The 22,139-nt window shown below is 43.0% G+C and overlaps 2 protein-coding genes across 2 annotated transcripts; one reads left to right on the top strand and one right to left on the bottom strand.

Annotated features, from left to right (window-relative positions):
• Positions 1 to 1,275: 1,275 nt before the first annotated feature.
• LOC115010294 (uncharacterized) lies at positions 1,276 to 21,828 on the bottom strand. The gene is made up of 4 exons (XM_029434884.1): positions 21,677 to 21,828; positions 3,417 to 3,494; positions 2,969 to 3,084; positions 1,276 to 2,163 (listed from the first exon to the last, which is right to left on the bottom strand). The coding sequence occupies exons 3-4, from the start codon at positions 3,082 to 3,084 to the stop codon at positions 1,566 to 1,568; spliced, it is 714 nt and encodes a 237-aa protein (XP_029290744.1). The 5' UTR covers positions 3,417 to 3,494; positions 21,677 to 21,828; the 3' UTR covers positions 1,276 to 1,565.
• LOC115006961 (uncharacterized) lies at positions 10,338 to 12,395 on the top strand. Its single transcript, XM_029429596.1, has 3 exons — positions 10,338 to 10,534; positions 11,287 to 11,879; positions 11,932 to 12,395. Exons 1-3 carry the CDS (start codon positions 10,425 to 10,427, stop codon positions 12,393 to 12,395), a joined length of 1,167 nt encoding a protein of 388 aa, XP_029285456.1. The 5' UTR covers positions 10,338 to 10,424.
• Positions 21,829 to 22,139: the final 311 nt, after the last annotated feature.

The following is a 22,139-nucleotide window of genomic DNA, read 5'->3' on the forward strand; positions in this document are numbered from 1 at the left end:
TTGTTTTAGTTTTAAAGGTCAAACTTTTACAATCTGTCTCTCAGACTCGTCCCGTTCTTCAATTCTGCAGTTTCTACAAAGGTTGACTTTCCAGAGAAAAGGGGAATAAAGCAATTAAATAGGATCAGGATGTTGAGGATGCTCACCCTCACTGCTGCTGCCATCATCATCTGAAAGCCTTAAAGTAGAAAAGACACAAAAACAATTGTCTGAGGCTCAACAGGCTCAGTTGTCACGGCCAAATCAAGTGTGTATCGTCCAAACTGAAGTCTTTTCACACTGTCCAGGGAAATACAAAAAAGAGGGGATTTTGCACTCAACAGACTTGTTTTGACTAACTGTAGGTATTTGTGCACCTTTCCTTTAAGCAGGTAGTGCCACTAAGTACTCTACTCTGACATATTCCTCTAGATACTTTGTCTTTCAGGGAGTGACAGAATTCCTCCAGTATTAGAAGAATTGTTGAACATCCTTCAATAAATTCCTTTCTTATACAAATATGTCTCGTCTCGTACCGAAGTAAAAGAGAGAATCTTTAAATAATTAAGTCAAGAAAGGACATTGGAATGGAAATTAATACTACCCCCCCCCCCCCCCTTTACCTGCCTGAGTTTATTCTTTAAGTTATGATTTGTACTAAATCCAGTCAAGTGAAAATCTTTTACCTGCTTTGGTGGAGTAAGATGTGGATTAAATGCGGTTTGCTTCTCAGTGCAAGGTGCTACCGCAGTGAATGCAGTCAGAAGGAAGTGACATTTATATAAAGGAGTCGGACCGCGGCCGAACCCTCCAAGTGGCAACATGCCCTTATTGGAACATCTCGAAGAAATGACGTAGAAGGAAGAACTGGAGAAATTCAGCGGTTTCATTTTGGAACTTGATCCTTATACAGTTAGTGTTGATATGTAGCCCTGACTCATAACCTTTGGAGGCCTGCTGATTCAATGCTTAAGGAAAGGCATTGTGGGTATTAGTTTCAGTTATGATTGATCTCCTGTGAGACTTACCCCAAAGTTCAAACGGAAGAAACACAGCTATACTTTTCCTTAAACCGGACATTTAGATTCTTAGTTGTCTTAGTGAAGCCAAACATTTAATATCTATAATGAGAGTAAGACAGAGGTCCTTGTATGGGGTCCTGACGATGTCACTAATGATGCAGCTTCAAACGTCCACACAAGCAAGACAGCTGGATGTTATTTGAGTCTGCTTTAAAATGTAACAAACACATACGCTCTGTGATTAGTATCACCATCAACATTGAGATCACCAGTATTCATTGATTTAAGAGACAAAATATGTTTATTGCAATTTCACATTCAAATAAACAGATGACTGCTTTCACTTGTTGTGATACATTCCTGCTAATGTTCAAATCTGTGCATCAAAGTAAGAGTGTGTCTCCTGTAAGCCAAATATAATAGAATTGTACCAAAACCTTTTACTCAGAATTAAATGAGCAGCTTTCACATTCACATCATGAAGTGATTCCTGCTCATTCAGAGCTCCAGACTTTTGACATGGTGTGCAGGCGGGACCTCGATACCGCAGCTGCAGCCCCCCGATCATTGAATCTTTGGATCTGAAATACAATACTGTTGAACTTGATTACCACTGAGGCAGCTATTGCACTGCATCCAATTATTTCGTTTGTCACAACGGAATATGTTGTTTAGACCGATTTGACCTTCGGTACCCTGGTACGTCCCGAGTCGCTGAAGGGCTCCACTCAGCTCTTGCTCAGTATTGGCCTGACCATTTCTGGGTTTAAATATTTTAGAAAACACAACAGCGTAACTTTTCCATTCCCGTATGGCATTAATCCTTCTGAGGATGCTCTCGTGATGTGTGTCGCTTGAACATTTTTCAACACATGGGGAGGCATAAACATAGAAAAGCAAGAAATCATTGGAATTATTCTTCTTGAACAATTCGCTCAGATGGTCCACAACGCGTGACTCTGCATGATCCGCTCCTCTATTGGACCGTTCCAGAACTTTGGCTGCAACAACCCTGCTGCCCACGTACACCTCGTTTTTGTTGTTATTCTTCACGTCGTCACCAGGATCACTAAGGAAGACTTCCTGAAGGATATCCTCAATGTTCCGGTTCTGGTCCTCTGGGATACTTACAGCCAGACTGAACATGCCAGGTGTTCTGTACCTGTCAAAGGAAAGAAAAAAACATCATGTTTCTTAGATCTTTCAGTACAAAACCTTTTGTTTACAGCTGTGTGATACATAGATGTGAAGGCCGTTACCTAAAGTAACCACTAAGTGTCAGCGTTACACCAGTTACTCTGGAGAATGCAGCATTTCTGAGTTGGTCTGCACAAGACTCTGTAGTTCAGAAGTCTTTCCATGTAAAATGTCAATTCTGTTCAACTTTATTTTGCAGAAAAACAAATGAAGTCATGGACGGATTGCTTACCTTTCTTTGTGGGGAAGACGTGTCTGAGTTTGACAATATTTCTATTTGTTGATAGCAAAGCTGAATAAGTGCTTCCTCTGTGCTGATTGAAGTTAAGGTGTGGATCACAAACAACTGCTACCTGCCTGTTTTAAGTTTACTATCAGTGGACTGAGATGGGAGACAGTATTGTTTGAAACAGAATCAGTACCAATTAGCAGACCTTCAGATTGTTTAGTATTCACTTGCAGTGTGTTGCTGATGGGAGTAACTTGATGTTACTAAAAGCCATATCTTACTCGTGGCACCTTTTGTAAAAATGAGTTCACATTCTCAAAGCTGCAGTACCTGCATGCTGTGCACCAAACCCCTCTGACCCAATGACAGTGTGTGGGACTTGTACTCTTTATTTCAGGGATCCAGCATAATATTACTGCTTTGTTAGTATTTGATATGCTATCCATACCCCAGAGCAACATCCCACACGTCACAGCACCTTGTGAGGTCTTTCCCAAGTGCTAATAATGACTTTTAGGGAAGGATTCAGAAATCAACTCACTCTCTCAAGATGCCATTTACAAGTGTTGCAAGCCTGCTGCTGTCCACAGCATCCACACTGTTATCAGCAGACAGGAAGAAAGCCAGCACCACTGCCATCCAGCACAGGAGAGCCATCTGCACACAAACAAAATCATTATGAAAATGATTAAAAGTAATAACAGATCACATGTTTGCCAGTCTCACATTCTAACTACATAAACAGAAAACAGAGTTACTTGTGCTTAATGCACAATATATGTCAATTAAACTGCGACACAATCAGACATCAGAGGACTTCTTTAGGTTTCAGCTGTTTTACCAGCATCCACAAATACAGATTATTATTATTATTATAATTCAAATGTTAGCAGCTGTGAGTGAAGCCTCCTGTTCTTTTGTTTAATGCATTTTGGGACAATAGGATTCTCATTAGAATGACTAAATACAGCCAAGTGAAAATCTGTTACCTTCTTTGTTGGAAAATATGTCTGTAGATGCTGTCCAGTTCTTCTGTTTTCTTAGAGTTGGGTGTAAATGTGCTGCTTCTGTGAATACAGTAAGAGGAAGAGGTGTTTTTATAGAGGAGAAGTTAAACATGGCCAAACCCATTGAGTGGCACATGACCTTATTTAAACTTGTTTTTCAAGAATTAAGAAGACGGAAGAAGACGAGACATCTTGCTATTTGATTTAGGAAATTTATGACAAATTTCTCTGAGCAGGCCTCACCTGGACCGACTCTCTCCGGGCTTTAGTTTTGTTACATTTAATTTGTCTTTACACTTATTTCCCTTTTAGTTATGTAAAATAAACATTAATTTTAGTTACCACTCAGTAACCACTAAGTGTCAGCGTTACACCAGTTACTCTGGAGAATGCAGCATTTCTGAGTTGGTCTGCACAAGACTCCTGTAGTTCATGAAGTCTTTCCATGTAAAATGTCAATTCTGTTCAACTTTATTTTGCAGAAAAACAAATGAAGTCATGGACGGATTGCTTACCTTTCTTTGTGGGGAAGACGTGTCTGAGTTTGACAATATTTCTATTTGTTGATAGCAAAGCTGAATAAGTGCTTCCTCTGTGCTGATTGAAGTTAAGGTGTGGATCACAAACAACTGCTACCTGCCTGTTTTAAGTTTACTATCAGTGGACTGAGATGGGAGACAGTATTGTTTGAAACAGAATCAGTACCAATTAGCAGACCTTCAGATTGTTTAGTATTCACTTGCAGTGTGTTGCTGATGGGAGTAACTTGATGTTACTAAAAGCCATATCTTACTCGTGGCACCTTTTGTAAAAATGAGTTCACATTCTCAAAGCTGCAGTACCTGCATGTGTGCACCAAACCCCTCTGACCCAATGGCAGTGTGTGGGACTTGTACTCTTTATTTCAGGGATCCAGCATAATATTACTGCTTTGTTAGTATTTGATTTGCTATCCATACCCCAGAGCAACATCCCACACGTCACAGCACCTTGTGAGGTCTTTCCCAAGTGCTAATAATGACTTTCAGGGAAGGATTCAGAAATCGACTCACTCTCTCCTGATGCCATTTACAAGTATTGCAAGCCTGCTGCTGTCCACAGCATCCACACTGTTATCAGCAGACAGGTTAGAAGCAGCCATGAAGCGACAGGCTCTGGCTCGGTACAGATCACCAGACGCAGGATAAATATGTACTCTGAGCTGAAAGGGAGGTTTCCTCTTTGGGATATTGAACTTGTTCGCGCCGTTACGTTTGTGCTTCATGCAGGTTCACAAAATCAACCATCAGCCCATCAGTTACTCGCTCAGCCGAGACAAAGTACAGTTGGGTGTAAATGTGCCGTGTCAGTAAACACAGTAAGAAGGAAGAGGGGTTTTTACAGAGGAGAAGTTAAACATGGCCAAACCCATTGAGTGGCACATGACTTTATTTGAACTTGTTTTTCATGAATTAGGAAGACTGAAGAAGACGAGACATCTTGCTATTTGATTTAATGCCTCACCTGGTCCGACTCTTTCCTGGCTTTAGTTTTATTAATTATTTTGTTTATCTTTACACTCATTTCCTTTTAGTTATGTCAAATAAACTTCTTTTAAATTACTCATGTCAGCCTCGAGCCGGGTTGTGACATGTGTGGTTCTCTTCCGGGATCAAATTAAGCATTTTGTTAAAACGAAGCCTCTGTAACAGTACGATCAAGACAGAAGGGAGGTGGGACTCAATTGCACGACAGAGGCAGATAAATGTTGAATGGAACTGGTCTTTACTGAAAGGGTTGCAGTTGCTATGGTACACGCATAGACAGGTGAACATACAAAGTATCAAGGGGTAATCCAGGAGCAGAGTCGGGTCACGGAAACAAGTTTGGTACACGGGCAGATACTCAGCGTAACAGCACAGCAGACAAGGATCAGGCAAGGGCAGAATCGAGTCACGGAAACAAGGTTGAGGAAGCCGGGGAATCAAACGCTTGGGAAACAGGAAGACGGGACTAATGCTGGAACTCTTGACATCGAAGTACGAAGACGAACTGGCAATGAGAGACAAACAAAACAGACTCTATATACACACACCAAGAAGTGAGAGGGAACGAGACACAGGTGAGGACACTAACGAACAGATTGGGAACACCTGGGGGTAGGAAGTAGAAACAACAGAGAACAGGTAATTAACAAAATAAAACAGGAAGTACAAACACAACACAAAACATCTAGCGAACAGGCCGAGACCTAATAGTACCCCCCCCCCCCCTCTAGGGACGGCACCTGACATCCCAGGTGCATCAGGATGCTGGCGGTAGAAATCCTGGATCAGAGTATGGTCCACAATGTTCTTGGTAGCCACCCACTGTCTCTCCTCAGGACCATACCCCTCCCAATCCACCAGGTATTGACGACCCCTGCCCCTCTTTCTCACCGCCAGGAGACGCTTGACCGTGTAGACGTTCCCCCCCTCGAAGAACCGGGGGGGAGGTGGGGGTTTGGTTGTGGGAACCAAATTACTCTCCTTCACAGGTTTTATTCTAGACACATGAAAGGTGGGGTGTACTCTCATGGACCATGGCATTCTCCTCTTATCAGCTGCCCTTTTATAGGTGGCGGAGCTGCAGAGGAGAGCTTGTCTTGCCCGACTCCACATCCGACGACAACGACAAACCATAGCTTGGGCTGACGGAACACTGGCCTCCAACTCCTGGTCCGGAAACAGAGGTGGCTGATACCCATACGCACACTGGAAAGGGGACAAACCAGAAGAAGAGACAGGTAAGGTATTATGGGCATACTCAACCCAGATTAGGTGCTTGCTCCAGGTTGTGGGGTTTTGGGAGATGAGACACCGTAGACAAGTCTCTAACTCCTGGTTCATCCTCTCAGACTGTCCGTTTGACTGGGGATGGTACCCAGATGTAAGGCTAACCTTGGCTCCCAAAAGTTCACAAAAATCTTTCCAAAAACGAGAGACAAATTGAGGACCCCGATTGGAAACCACATCCCTCGGGAAACCATGGATCCGGAACACCTGAGAGAGAAGTACTTTCGCCGATGGAAGTTTGGGCAATGCAATGAAATGTGCCATTTTACTGAACCTGTCAACCACGGTTAGGATAGTGGATTGTCCCTCTGAAATGGGTAGTCCAGTGATGAAATCCATAGAAATCTCTGCCCAAAGACGATGTGGCACTTGAAGGGGTCGTAGAAGACCCGATGGCGGTTGACGTGAGGACTTGTTGCGTGCACACACCGGACAGGCAGCCACGTACTCCCTGACCGCCCTCTCCATGGACGGCCACCAGAACCGCTGCCGAATGACGAACAGGGTCCTCCGAACCCCGGGATGACAGGAAACGAGGGATGTATGGGCTCAATGAATCACCTGTGGGCACAACTGCTCTTACATAAACAGACGATTATCGGGACCCCCCTCAGGAATCTGAATGTCTATATTGACCTTTCTTACCTTCTCCTCGATTCCCCAGGTTACCGCTCCCACAACACGAGAAGGCGGCAACACGAATGAAGGGAGTCTGGGGGTCGGGTTGGGATCAAAAAGGCGGGATAGTGCGTCCGCCTTAATGTTCTTAGACCCCGGCCGATAGGTTAGTGTGAACTTGAAGCGGGTGAAAAACAAAGCCCATCGGGCTTGCCGGGAATTCAGTCTCTTCGCCGACTGAATGTACTGCAAGTTCTTGTGGTCCGTAAGAATCAGGAATGGCTGCTCTGCTGCTTCCAGCCAGTGTCGCCACTCCTCGAGCGCCACCTTAATGGCAAGTAACTCCCTGTTGCCAACATCGTAATTTCTTTCTGCTGTGACAGCTTCTTGGACAAAAATGCACATGGGTGCAATTAATTGTCCGAAACAGATTGTTGGGACAGAACTGCTCCCACCCCCACATCTGACGCGTCCACCTCCACCACAAACTGTCTCTGGGGGTCTGGCAAGGTCAGGATGGGAGCGGAAACAAAGCTTGTCTTCAGTTGTTGAAATGCCTTCTCAGCCCCCTCATTCCAACAGAACTTGACAGAAAGCGAGGTCAAGGCGTGTAGAGGTGCTGCGACAGTGCTGTAATTCCTAATGAATCTTCGATAAAAGTTTGAAAACCCCAGGGACCTTTGCACCAGCTTCCGACTGGTGGGGGTAGGCCACTGAGTGACCACACTGACCTTCGCCTCATCCATTCGAATGCTATCCTCAGCGAAGATAAATCCCAGAAACGAAACAGTCTTGACATGGAACTCACATTTCTCCGCCTTGACAAACAGCAGGTTGTCGAGAAGGCATCGTAACACTTGACCGACGTGCTGTATGTGGGTCTCCTCATCTGGTGAAAAAATGAGGATGTCATCCAGATACACGAACACAAATCGATTAAGCATATCCCGGAGAACGTCATTAACCAGGGCCTGGAACACCGCTGCAGCGTTGGTCAGTCCAAAAGGCATTACAAGGTATTCGTAGTGTCCACTGGGAGTATTGAATGCGGTCTTCCACTCATCCCCCTCCCTTATCCTCACCAAATGATACGCGTTGCGTAGGTCCAGTTTGGTGAATATCTTGGCCCCTTGTAACAGCGCAAATGCCGAAGAAATAAGTGGAAGGGGATACCGATTCTTCAGTGATTTTGTTCAAACCTCGATAGTCAATACAGGGTCGTAAGGACTTGTCCTTCTTCTCCACGAAAAAGAATCCCGCACCAGCGGGTGAAGACGAAGGACAAATAATCCCAGCTTTCAAGGCTCCCTCGATGTACTCCCTCATAGTCTCTCTCTGGCGCAGACAGGGAATACAAATGACCCTTCGGAGGTGCAGTGCCCGGAAGTAGGTCAACCGGGCAGTCATACTCTCGGTGAGGTGGCAGAGCCGTGGCCCGGGTCTTACTGAAGACCTCTTTAAACCCCAAGTAGCACGCCGGAACCTTGGCCAAATCCTGAAAGTCCCTCTCCAGACTTCCACTGGGTCTTTTGTCCAAAGTAGTCATTCCCAGACCTCATTCCTTGCAGCCTGGAAAACACGTGGTTGAACACCTCTGGTGCCATCCCAATACCTCTCCTCCGGCCCAGTCCATGTGAGGGTTGTGCTGGACTAGGCACGGATACCCCAGAATTATCGGGTGTGTGGGAGCTTCAAAACACATGGAACTCAATCTGTTCTGAATGTCCATTAGCCATGACCAGTTGCACAGGTTGATGGAAAGGTAAACTCGACACAGTACTCTGTCGTCCAGAGCCTTGGCTTCCAACACCTCGGGTAATGAGTGCAACTTAAAACCCAACCTCTTAGCCATTTCCTCATCCATAAAACTCTCGTCTGCTCCGGAATCGATCAGCACGGGATGAATCATGGTCTCTGACGACGAGATGAGCGCGGCAGATGTCAGCGCTCGAGAGGGTCTTCCTCCAGAAACTGCTCGGCTCACCAGTGCCCTCTTCACTGGTGAGCCTTGGCTTTTACTGGACATCTATTAACAAAATGTCCAAACTCAGCGCAATAGATGCAGCGACCCTCTCTCATCCGGTGCCGTCTCTCCGCTTGAGACAGTCTGGTGCGGCCCAACTGCATCTCCTCGTCTGGTGAGGTTACTGTCGCCGAATAAGGTGGTCTCTGAATCCGAGAATACCCCGGACCTTGGGCGAAAGTGTGACTGGAACCACCCCGTCCCTCGTATCTGTGAGCTGCGACCGTCGATAGTCCTCGTTCCCGGAATCGGTTGTCGATTCGGATGCACTGGGCAATAAGAGAGTCCAGACCTGTGGGCAATTCCAATGGTGCTAGCTCATCCTTGATACGATCCGAGAGTCCACTCCTGAATGCGTCGAACAACGCCTGCTTATTCCATCCACTGTCGGCCGCCAATGTCCTGAATTCCACAGCATAGTCCGAAGTCAGCCGGTTCCCCTGTCGAATACTGGTGAGTGCACGGGCTGCCTCTCGACCCGGAGCCGTGTGGTCGAAGATCTTCCTTAGAGTCTCTGTGAAGGCTCCTAAGGATTGACAAATTGGTGCCTCCCTGGCCCATTCTGCCGTAGCCCAAGCCTCTGCCCGTCCTGACGCTCAGTTGGAAAAGAAGCAGCTTGTAATTCAAAATGTAAATAACATTGGGTTAAGAACGCTCTGCAATTCTCCAAATCTCCAGAGAAGCATTGGGGTCTGGAGAGACGAATCATTGGCTGGGGAGTAGCCGTGGTGACGGGAGGGATGACCACCGCACCTTGACCGGTAGCGGCCTGGCCCCGCGGCGTAGCCATCGCAGAACATAATGACTGGACGCATGTCCCCAGCTGTTTGAGGAGCTTGCAAGTAAACACAACATTCCACAGAAACATTTTTTCAAATTAGAAGCTTTATTGGAGCAAACCAAAAACAATTATTATCTATACCTCCATACTCACCACTAGAGAATATAATATTAACAAAAGAACAGGAGGCTTCACTCACAGCTGCTAACATTTGAATATAATAATAATAATAATAATAATAATAATAATAATAATAATAATATTTTGTATTTGTGGATGCTGGTAAAACAGCTGAAACCTAAAGAAGTCCTCTGATGTCTGATTGTGTCGCAGTTTAATTGACATATATTGTGCATTAAGCACAAGCAACACTCTGTTTTCTGTTGCTGTAAAACAGTTAAATATGACTATTTGTTTGTCAACAGATTTCTGAAACATTTCTAGAAATACAAATATTAATGCCTATTTATGTCCTTTCTATAGGGTGTTAGAAACAGCAGACCCTGCTGGCAACAGAAATGAAAAAGGTATTTAATTATCATCTTCTTTGTAAAGATATTTTTAATTGTATCCAACATTGTGTTGAATGGACTAAACACGGCCCCCACCTGCAGCAGACTCATCTGCCCGCCGGCTATAAGATATTTCCGTGGAATCTACATTTTGAGTTCTTTATATTGTCATTATTTAATATCTGTTTTGTGACAGTGCTGCATGTTAAAACCACTCGGCTAATAAACCTGATCTGTGTGCAGATGGCCGGCCTGTGCTGGATGGCTCTGGCCTTCTTCCTGTCTGCTGGAGACAGTTTGGCTGCTGTGGACCAGAGCTGGCTCGCAAGTGTCATAGAAGGCATCAAGAATGAGTAAGTCCACTACTACTACTACTACTACTACTTATTACTACTTACTACTACTACTACTACTTATTACTTACTACTTACTACTACTACTTATTACTTATTACTTATTACTACTTACTACTTACTACTTACTACTTACTACTACTACTACTACTACTACTACTACTACTACTACTTACTAATTCTACTTATTACTTACTACTACTACTACGACTACTACTACTACTACTACCTGTGACTCTTAAACAACAGATTTCTTCATACGTTAATGATAAAATTAGTGAAAAACGGCAATTTTAGAAAGAAACCTTTGTTTTTTGGAAATACATAAAATACACATTGATTATACAGAATATTAATTTCAATATCCATTTTCTTGCATGTCGTTTTCTGCACAACTTGATTCAGTCAGATAATTCAGTGGTTTTCTTTTTCTAAATTCACATAAGTTATCTACATACCATAGGACCTTTAAAAAGTATATACTTTTTATTAACCAGTATAACCAGTTTTTATTTATATATATATATATATATATATATATATATATATATATATATATATATATATATATATATTCACTTCTCATTAAGTGTATTGGCATTAACTATATTCCTGTTTACATTCAGTTTATTCTTTATGCATTTACATTACATCTATCTACCACAAATATTTATTATTTCATTTTATATTTTAACACTAGCACTATTTTATGTATTGGATTGGATTGCTCATTAAATGTTTTCTTTTGGCAGGTATGCACTCGGTGACACCTTCAGTCTGGCTGTGAACGTCCCACAGAACCAAGACATAAATGATCTTCAGCAAGTCTTTCAGGATGATCCAGCAGACAAAGTGAAACAAACGGTTTCACAGGGTCAAGTGTACCGGGGCACACGGGTGGTGGCAGCAGCACAATCACAGGCAGTGTCACGTGTTCTAGAAAACATACAACCCTTCGTTAAAAGCAGTCAGGGCAATTTCCTCATCATCTACTCTGAAAAATCCCCATGTGGCCCGACGTGTACAACAAATGCAAATGATGACAGTACCTCTGGCGAGATAAACGACATCATTCAGAACTGGAGTGGTTATGCGTTTGTGTTTTCTAGAGTAGTCAAAGTTCCTGCTGCAGACACGTCTCAACTGTCTGAATCCTTTAAACGACTTGGGATTTCTAAACTTGGGCTTGATAACATATTCCGTTGTTATAAACCTAGAGATGATCCTTTTCAGTGCAGCAGCTGCTCCTCAGGTGGAGATGTTACACCTTCATGTGTTGCAAACGATGCCCAGTCAAATCAAGAACAGGGCGTAAGTGAGTCAACAGGCACAGAAATAGGCATAGGTGGAGGAACAGGCACAGGCATAGGTGAACGGTGTGTAAGACGTGGTGTTAGAAGACATTGCAAGCGTAGAGGCGGCCGTCGGCATGGAAGAGGTTGGATTAGAAGACATTGCAGACATAAGGGAGATTGCAAGCGTAGAGGCGGCCGTCGGCATGGAAGAGGTTGGATTAGAAGACATTGCAGACATAAGGGAGGCTGCAAGCGTAGAGGCGGCCGTCGGCATGGACGAGGTTGGATTAGAAGACATTGCAGACATAAGGGAGATTGCAAGCGTAGAGGCGGCCGTCGGCATGGAAGAGGTTGGATTAGAAGACATTGCAGACATAAGGGAGGCTGCAAGCGTAGAGGCGGCCGTCGGCATGGACGAGGTTGGATTAGAAGACATTGCAGACATAAGGGAGATTGCAAGCGTAGAGGCGGCCGTCGGCATGGAAGAGGTTGGATTAGAAGACATTGCAGACATAAGGGAGATTGCAAGCGTAGAGGCGGCGGTCGGCGTGGAAGAGGTGGGTTAGGAGACAATGCAAACGAACCGGAGGATGTAAGCGTAGAGGAGGCGGTCGGCGTGGAAGAGGTGGGGTTAGGAGACAATGCAATCTTACCGGAGGCTGTAAGAATAGAGACGGCAGACGGCGTGGAAGAGGTGGGGTTAGGAGACATTGCAAACGAATCGGAGGCTGTAAGCGTAGAGGAGGGGGTCGGCGTGGAAGAGGTGGGGTTAGGAGACAATACAAACGAATCGGAGGCTGTAAGCGTAGAGGAGGCGGTCGGCGTAGAAGATGTAGCAGGGTAAGGAAAGTGTGGAAGCAAAGAAGAGGAGGCAGAGGTTGAAGAAGGGGTAACCCTCGAGGGGGGCGCAGAGGCAATGGTAAAATAAGGGGCAATTTTAGAAGACGCAGCAACCGTAGAGCAGGAGGTAGAAGCAGGAACAGGCGTAGAAGCAGGCGTGGGTGGGGACTGCAATAATACAAGGATAATAACTTTGTAAGGACTGAGCAGCACCCCAATGAAGCTTACTGAGACAAAACAGTGCCTTATGCTTAATAAAAATGCACGCATTTCTTTCCCTTCGTACAGATTTAATGACTCCCTTCTCGCCCATTTGACATTTTTAATAAAACACCTGAGTTTTGGCTCTGATACGGAAAGGATCCATTCTTGTTCACATCCAATGTTTTTGTTACCTGATGCTGCGTTCACACATTCACACTCAACGGCTTATTTCAATTTTTGTATCCAAATTGAACTGATGTTCTTGACTTACATTATTACACTGAGGCAAAAAAGAAGGGTTCATGTAAATTCACCTCAGTATCTTTTGTGATTATATAATTGTACTCTGTACTTCTGTAAAGCCTTGCTGTAACAAAACTTCTGATGTTTGTGTTCTTTCAGATTAAAGCTTAGCTCAGCATCTATTCTGGTCTGTCTGTGTGTCAATCATTTGGGAACTCCTGCATTCCAGTACTATGCCCTAAATATAAATGTAAGCGTAGAGCCCTGTAATTAGTTGACTGTTAAATAGAGACTAATCATATAATTTTGTTGTTGATGCAAACTGTATTTACAAGTCAGGAATAATTACTGTAACTCCCATACCACGATATTCCATATGTACGATGTTGCATGCTAACAGCCGATTGTTAACAAAGCCCCAGGAACAGCAACAGGCTTTGACGCTCACGATGCATATTCTCACAATGCAGAAATAAATGTCTCTGATTTCACATTATCTTTGAATATTTGGAGATAAATTGGCCAGATGTTGTGCCGGAGGTTCCCCACACCTGCCTGAGGGCATGTGGCACGCTACTGTCCACAAACTTGATACAAAACACACAATCCCCAAAGACAGCCTACACAAACAAATCATCATCATTTGATGCCGGAAGAAAACCACATGTCACAACCCGGCTCGAGGCTGACCTGAGTAACTAAAAATAATGTTTATTTTACATAACTAATGACACATTAGTGTAAAGATAAACAACATTTAACAAAACTAAAGCCCGGAGAGAGTCGGTCCAGGTGAGGCCTGCTCAGAGATATTTGTCATAAATTTCCTAAACCAAATAGCAAGATATCTCATCTTTGTACGTCTTCTTAATTCTTGAAAAACAAGTTTAAATAAGGTCAAGGTCAATGGGTTTGGCCATGTTTAAGTTCTCCTCTATAAAAACACCTCTTCCTCTTACTGTATTCACAGAAGCAGCACATTTACACCCAACTCTAAGAAAACAGAAAAACTGGACAGCATCTACAGACATATTTTCCAACAAAGAAGGTAACAGATTTTCACTTGGCTGTATTTAGTCATTCTAATGAGAATCCTATTGTCCCAAAATGCATTTAACAAAAGAACAGGAGGCTTCACTCACAGCTGCTAACATTTGAATTATAATAATAATAATAATAATAATAATAATAATAATAATAATATTTTGTATTTGTGGATGCTGGTAAAACAGCTGAAACCTAAAGAAGTCCTCTGATGTCTGATTGTGTCGCAGTTTAATTGACATATATTGTGCATTAAGCACAAGCAACACTCTGTTTTCTGTTGCTGTAAAACAGTTAAATATGACTATTTGTTTGTCAACAGATTTCTGAAACATTTCTAGAAATACAAATATTAATGCCTATTTATGTCCTTTCTATAGGGTGTTAGAAACAGCAGACCCTGCTGGCAACAGAAATGAAAAAGGTATTTAATTATCATCTTCTTTGTAAAGATATTTTTAATTGTATCCAACATTGTGTTGAATGGACTAAACACGGCCCCCACCTGCAGCAGACTCATCTGCCCTCCGGCTATAAGATATTTCCGTGGAATCTACATTTTGAGTTCTTTATATTGTCATTATTTAATATCTGTTTTGTGACAGTGCTGCATGTTAAAACCACTCGGCTAATAAACCTGATCTGTGTGCAGATGGCCGGCCTGTGCTGGATGGCTCTGGCCTTCTTCCTGTCTGCTGGAGACAGTTTGGCTGCTGTGGACCAGAGCTGGCTCGCAAGTGTCATAGAAGGCATCAAGAATGAGTAAGTCCACTACTACTACTACTACTACTTATTACTACTTACTACTACTTACTACTACTAATTACTTACTACTTACTACTACTACTTATTACTTATTACTACTTACTACTTACTACTACTTATTACTACTACTACTACTACTACTTATTACTTACTACTACTACTACTACTACTTACTAATTCTACTTATTACTTACTACTACTACTACGACTACTACTACTACTACTACCTGTGACTCTTAAACAACAGATTTCTTCATACGTTAATGATAAAATTAGTGAAAAACGGCAATTTTAGAAAGAAACCTTTGTTTTTTGGAAATACATAAAATACACATTGATTATACAGAATATTAATTTCAATATCCATTTTCTTGCATGTCGTTTTCTGCACAACTTGATTCAGTCAGATAATTCAGTGGTTTTCTTTTTCTAAATTCACATAAGTTATCTACATACCATAGGACCTTTAAAAAGTATATACTTTTTATTAACCAGTATAACCAGTTTTTATTTATATATATATATATATATATATATATATATATATATATATATATATATATATATATATATATATATATTCACTTCTCATTAAGTGTATTGGCATTAACTATATTCCTGTTTACATTCAGTTTATTCTTTATGCATTTACATTACATCTATCTACCACAAATATTTATTATTTCATTTTATATTTTAACACTAGCACTATTTTATGTATTGGATTGGATTGCTCATTAAATGTTTTCTTTTGGCAGGTATGCACTCGGTGACACCTTCAGTCTGGCTGTGAACGTCCCACAGAACCAAGACATAAATGATCTTCAGCAAGTCTTTCAGGATGATCCAGCAGACAAAGTGAAACAAACGGTTTCACAGGGTCAAGTGTACCGGGGCACACGGGTGGTGGCAGCAGCACAATCACAGGCAGTGTCACGTGTTCTAGAAAACATACAACCCTTCGTTAAAAGCAGTCAGGGCAATTTCCTCATCATCTACTCTGAAAAATCCCCATGTGGCCCGACGTGTACAACAAATGCAAATGATAACAGTACCTCTGGCGAGATAAACGACATCATTCAGAACTGGAGTGGTTATGCGTTTGTGTTTTCTAGAGTAGTCAAAGTTCCTGCTGCAGACACGTCTCAACTGTCTGAATCCTTTAAACGACTTGGGATTTCTAAACTTGGGCTTGATAACATATTCCGTTGTTATAAACCTAGAGATGATCCTTTTCAGTGCAGCAGCTGCTCCTCAGGTGGAGATGTTACACCTTCATGTGTTGCAAACGATGCCCAGTCAAATCAAGAACAGGGCGTAAGTGAGTCAACAGGCACAGAAATAGGCATAGGTGGAGGAACAGGCACAGGCATAGGTGAACGGTGTGTAAGACGTGGTGTTAGAAGACATTGCAAGCGTAGAGGCGGCCGTCGGCATGGAAGAGGTTGGATTAGAAGACATTGCAGACATAAGGGAGGCTGCAAGCGTAGAGGCGGCAGTCGGCATGGAAGAGGTTGGATTAGAAGACATTGCAGACATAAGGGAGGCTGCAAGCGTAGAGGCGGCCGTCGGCATGGAAGAGGTTGGATTAGAAGACATTGCAGACATAAGGGAGGCTGCAAGCGTAGAGGCGGCCGTCGGCATGGACGAGGTTGGATTAGAAGACATTGCAGACATAAGGGAGATTGCAAGCGTAGAGGCGGCCGTCGGCATGGAAGAGGTTGGATTAGAAGACATTGCAGACATAAGGGAGGCTGCAAGCGTAGAGGCGGCAGTCGGCATGGAAGAGGTTGGATTAGAAGACATTGCAGACATAAGGGAGGCTGCAAGCGTAGAGGCGGCCGTCGGCATGGAAGAGGTTGGATTAGAAGACATTGCAGACATAAGGGAGGCTGCAAGCGTAGAGGCGGCCGTCGGCATGGACGAGGTTGGATTAGAAGACATTGCAGACATAAGGGAGATTGCAAGCGTAGAGGCGGCCGTCGGCATGGAAGAGGTTGGATTAGAAGACATTGCAGACATAAGGGAGGCTGCAAGCGTAGAGGCGGCCGTCGGCATGGACGAGGTTGGATTAGAAGACATTGCAGACATAAGGGAGATTGCAAGCGTAGAGGCGGCGGTCGGCGTGGAAGAGGTGGGTTAGGAGACAATGCAAACGAACCGGAGGATGTAAGCGTAGAGGAGGCGGTCGGCGTGGAAGAGGTGGGGTTAGGAGACAATGCAATCTTACCGGAGGCTGTAAGAATAGAGACGGCAGACGGCGTGGAAGAGGTGGGGTTAGGAGACATTGCAAACGAATCGGAGGCTGTAAGCGTAGAGGAGGGGGTCGGCGTGGAAGAGGTGGGGTTAGGAGACAATACAAACGAATCGGAGGCTGTAAGCGTAGAGGAGGCGGTCGGCGTAGAAGATGTAGCAGGGTAAGGAAAGTGTGGAAGCAAAGAAGAGGAGGCAGAGGTTGAAGAAGGGGTAACCCTCGAGGGGGGCGCAGAGGCAATGGTAAAATAAGGGGCAATTTTAGAAGACGCAGCAACCGTAGAGCAGGAGGTAGAAGCAGGAACAGGCGTAGAAGCAGGCGTGGGTGGGGACTGCAATAATACAAGGATAATAACTTTGTAAGGACTGAGCAGCACCCCAATGAAGCTTACTGAGACAAAACAGTGCCTTATGCTTAATAAAAATGCACGCATTTCTTTCCCTTCGTACAGATTTAATGACTCCCTTCTCGCCCATTTGACATTTTTAATAAAACACCTGAGTTTTGGCTCTGATACGGAAAGGATCCATTCTTGTTCACATCCAATGTTTTTGTTACCTGATGCTGCGTTCACACATTCACACTCAACGGCTTATTTCAATTTTTGTATCCAAATTGAACTGATGTTCTTGACTTACATTATTACACTGAGGCAAAAAAGAAGGGTTCATGTAAATTCACCTCAGTATCTTTTGTGATTATATAATTGTACTCTGTACTTCTGTAAAGCCTTGCTGTAACAAAACTTCTGATGTTTGTGTTCTTTCAGATTAAAGCTTAGCTCAGCATCTATTCTGGTCTGTCTGTGTGTCAATCATTTGGGAACTCCTGCATTCCAGTACTATGCCCTAAATATAAATGTAAGCGTAGAGCCCTGTAATTAGTTGACTGTTAAATAGAGACTAATCATATAATTTTGTTGTTGATGCAAACTGTATTTACAAGTCAGGAATAATTACTGTAACTCCCATACCACGATATTCCATATGTACGATGTTGCATGCTAACAGCCGATTGTTAACAAAGCCCCAGGAACAGCAACAGGCTTTGACGCTCACGATGCATATTCTCACAATGCAGAAATAAATGTCTCTGATTTCACATTATCTTTGAATATTTGGAGATAAATTGGCCAGATGTTGTGCCGGAGGTTCCCCACACCTGCCTGAGGGCATGTGGCACGCTACTGTCCACAAACTTGATACAAAACACACAATCCCCAAAGACAGCCTACACAAACAAATCATCATCATTTGATGCCGGAAGAAAACCACATGTCACAACCCGGCTCGAGGCTGACCTGAGTAACTAAAAATAATGTTTATTTTACATAACTAATGACACATTAGTGTAAAGATAAACAACATTTAACAAAACTAAAGCCCGGAGAGAGTCGGTCCAGGTGAGGCCTGCTCAGAGATATTTGTCATAAATTTCCTAAATCAAATAGCAAGATATCTCATCTTTGTACACAACATGGCATGGTGCGCCACAGGCCTGGAATCATTGCGATCAGTGACATGGGACCGCGTCAGGTAGACCACCAGCAGCAACGGCAATATGGACATGTTGGAGGAAATGGCAGTGGACGGCATCCCCGACTCAAAGATCGAGATGCTAATGGCCATTCGCCACTTTCACCACTACCGCGAAAACATTACATCGACAGACGGAGTAATCCTATACAATGACAGAGTAGTCATACCACCCTCACTCCACGGCGAGGTACTGAGCGCCCTACATGCTGCCCACCAGGGTATATCGATGATGACCGCCCGCGCAGAATCCTCTGTGTTCTGGCCAGGTATGTCGGCCGATATCAGCACCACTCGGAGAAACTGCAAACACTGCCACCGGATGGCACCATCCCAGCCTGGAGCTCAACCTACCCCACCTGTCCCGGTCGTTTACCCCTTTCAGGCAGTGTGCTCAGACTTCTTCGTACACAGGGGTGTACATTACCTCGTGACGGTAGACCGATACTCGAACTGGCCGATCATCTCGACGTCGACAGGTGGCGCCACTGGCCTTATAAACCACTTACGCCGCGTCTGCGTGACGTATGGGACGCCAGAAGAGCTCGCATCGGACGGGACCAGAGTTCATTTCCACCGAGACCAGGTCGTTCCTCCACAGATGGGGCGTTCACCACCGCCTATCATCGGTGGCTTTCCCCCACAGCAACTGTTGAAACGACTCATCACTGACAACACCGGCCCGAAGGGAGAACTTGACACTGACGCTGTGCAGAGAGCGATATTACAATATCGTAACACGCCAGACCCTGACACAAAGATCTCCCCGGCCATGTGTGTTTTCGGCCGCCCGGTACGCGATTTCATCCCGATCTACCCCGGGAAGTACAGCCCGCACGAGACTTGCCGTGAGACCCTGAAAGCAAGAGTGGAGGCCCTTCGCAAACGTCACATTTGCATGTCTGACACCTGGGCAGAGCACACTAAACGTCTTCTGCCACTCGCGGTAGGGGACTTAGTCCGCGTACAGAACCAGGCAGGACCCTAAGAGCACCACCCCCACCGGAGCCCGCCGTGAGACCGCCAGCACCAGCGATGGGTCAACGCCGATCCACCAGGGCGACCAGCGTGCCTACCTGGCACAAGGACTATTCCATGGGCTAGTCATACAATGAGTTCGATAGACGTTCGTTCATATTCATTGAACTTCAAGTTTTTCAGCCTTAACCCGTTGGCTTAATAAAGACTCGGAGGGAGATAGAGAACATTGTACTATACGGATGCATAAATGAACGGTCCCTTGTATGGGAGCATGCGCGACCGGAACCCGGAACCAGATTGAGTTGTAAACACGTCTGTGTTTCAGCCTGTATGTACGTGTTTGGTTATTGTAATTTCACGCTGATATTATTTACAGTAAAAGCAATCGAACAAATAGAACTCTGTTCTTATTTAGGAAGAAGATCATTCAGATGAACCACGTGAGTTAAACACCAATTCCTCCCATCAAAGGGCTGAAAAAGAGGCAAACTGTCCATCAGAAGATATTCATCTACATTAAAGACAAATAACAAGGAGTGAAAACATTTTTTGCTTGCAAATCCTGGAACACAGTAGTATTTAACATTCTCTCACAAAACAAGAAAATAACCCTTAAACAAAACCTTTTTATGCAGAGAAGTAGTACTTACAAACACAATTGAACCTGTAGGGAACAACAATAACACATTTTCTCTGCAGAAATATTAGCAAAAACACATAATATAACAATAAAATATAATCTATAAAAAGATGCATTTCTGTGGGGTTGCATAAGATAAAGTGCTACGGTCCTAAGAGTGAGCATTGCACAGCTGCACACCATTACAGTAATTACATTTTCAATTGTATTATCTCCTGAAGCCGACACTAATGGCCTCATTAAATGGATATAATAATATAAGACGGTCTTTTTGGTTTAGAGTCCAAGATTATGCAAGGGGGCCATATCACTTCAAGAGTAGAAGAGAAATTGTAGCTAATAATAATCACAAGAAGTTAATGCTAATTCATACAATAACATAACCTTCAAAATTATTTTACAATGACCTTTTGTTGTCAATCTTTTCATTTTTAACGAGGTCAAACCAATGTTTTTTATGTTTGAAAAACACTTGAATATTAGCTTCTTTCTGCCATAGTATAGTACGCAAGATTCAAAATAATAAAAACAGACTTTAACTACATGTATGTTTAGTAGCCGTTATAAACTACATTATTTACCAATTCTTACTGTACAATGATCAGTGGTGAAAGTATTCAAATCCTTAACTTAGCCTAAGTAAAAGTATCAATACCACACTGTGATAATACTCCATTACGCTTAAAATGTAAGTTATCAGCAAACTGTACTTAAAGTATGAAAAGTAAAAGTACTCATTATGCAGTTAATTGTTCCCTTACAATGTTTTACTATTTATATATGATGTTTTTGGATTACCATTATGCTGCATTAATGTGTATGTTGCATTTAACTGCTGTAGATGTTTAAATTTGTACTGTTTTTTTAACTCCTTTATATACAATTAGGAAGCATTTTCCAGCTGATCAAAGAGGAATACATCCTTCAGTTTATCACAAACATATTTAAAATCACCAAACCTGGAGCTACATGGTTTTTACTGGACAGGAAGGGTATGAAAGATTGTAATCTGAAAAGTAACTAAAGCGGAGTAAGAATTCCAATATTTGTATTTGAAATGTAGTGGAGTAGAAGAATGAAGTTGCATACAAAGGGAATACTCAGGTACAGCACAAGAAAATTACCTCAAATTAACATTTAAGTACAGTGGTCCTACATGAGTTAATGTACTAGCGTGAGGTTAGTTAACTACAGTCCACATAAACGGCCGTTAGCCCGAGACCAGCACGAGACAGGTGCCGCTCACTTAGCTAACGTTAATGTTAATCACTGTAAGCTAACAGCTCATTTTAACCACTGTTTTTCTCAAAGATAAATAAAATCCCCCTTGAGGACACTTACCGCTATTTGACGATATTTCCATGTTCACCTCAAAAACCTTTATCCAGCTGGAACAAAGATAAACCGAAGAGGATTTATTTTATCAACCTTCTCCAAAGTTGCAAACCGTTCCAAACAAAGATGGCAGCCGGAAGTGTCGCCTTCTTGGTCGTTTTGTTCTATGCGAGCAAATCACAATACAGTTAATGTATGTATATGATATAAATATAAAAAAGTTAGCAAATTTTATTTTAGGGAAAATTAAAAAAGGTTTTAAACTAGCTAATGGGGCTAGAATTGAATCTAAAAATATATTCTTAAATGTTCTTAAAATGTCCTTAAATATATTTCTTATCTCAAAATATTTCAATGTTATTTCATATTTAATTAATTGTTAATATAATATAAATGTAAACACATTTTACCTGGCTGTACATTGAATTTTGTTTGAAATTTAGAGAAATGTTAAAAACGAATAATACCT

Source organism: Cottoperca gobio, chromosome 1 (assembly GCF_900634415.1).
Source record: "Cottoperca gobio chromosome 1, fCotGob3.1, whole genome shotgun sequence".
Taxonomy (NCBI): Eukaryota; Metazoa; Chordata; class Actinopteri; order Perciformes; family Bovichtidae; genus Cottoperca; species Cottoperca gobio.

What these genes read in the sequence shown, in the direction of transcription:
- LOC115006961 (XM_029429596.1), top strand. Translation starts at nt 10,425, where the DNA reads ATGGCCGGCCTGTGCTGGATGGCTCTGGCCTTCTTCCTGTCTGCTGGA. An exon ending in ATAGAAGGCATCAAGAATGA is followed by an intron (nt 10,535 to 11,286) that starts GTAAGTCCACTA and finishes TTCTTTTGGCAG; the next exon opens with GTATGCACTCGGTGACACCT. An exon ending in AGGCACAGAAATAGGCATAG is followed by an intron (nt 11,880 to 11,931) that starts GTGGAGGAACAG and finishes ACGTGGTGTTAG; the next exon opens with AAGACATTGCAAGCGTAGAG.
- LOC115010294 (XM_029434884.1), bottom strand. Translation starts at nt 3,084, where the DNA reads ATGGCTCTCCTGTGCTGGATGGCAGTGGTGCTGGCTTTCTTCCTGTCT. An exon ending in GTAAATGGCATCTTGAGAGA is followed by an intron (nt 2,164 to 2,968) that starts GTGAGTTGATTT and finishes TTCCTTTGACAG; the next exon opens with GTACAGAACACCTGGCATGT.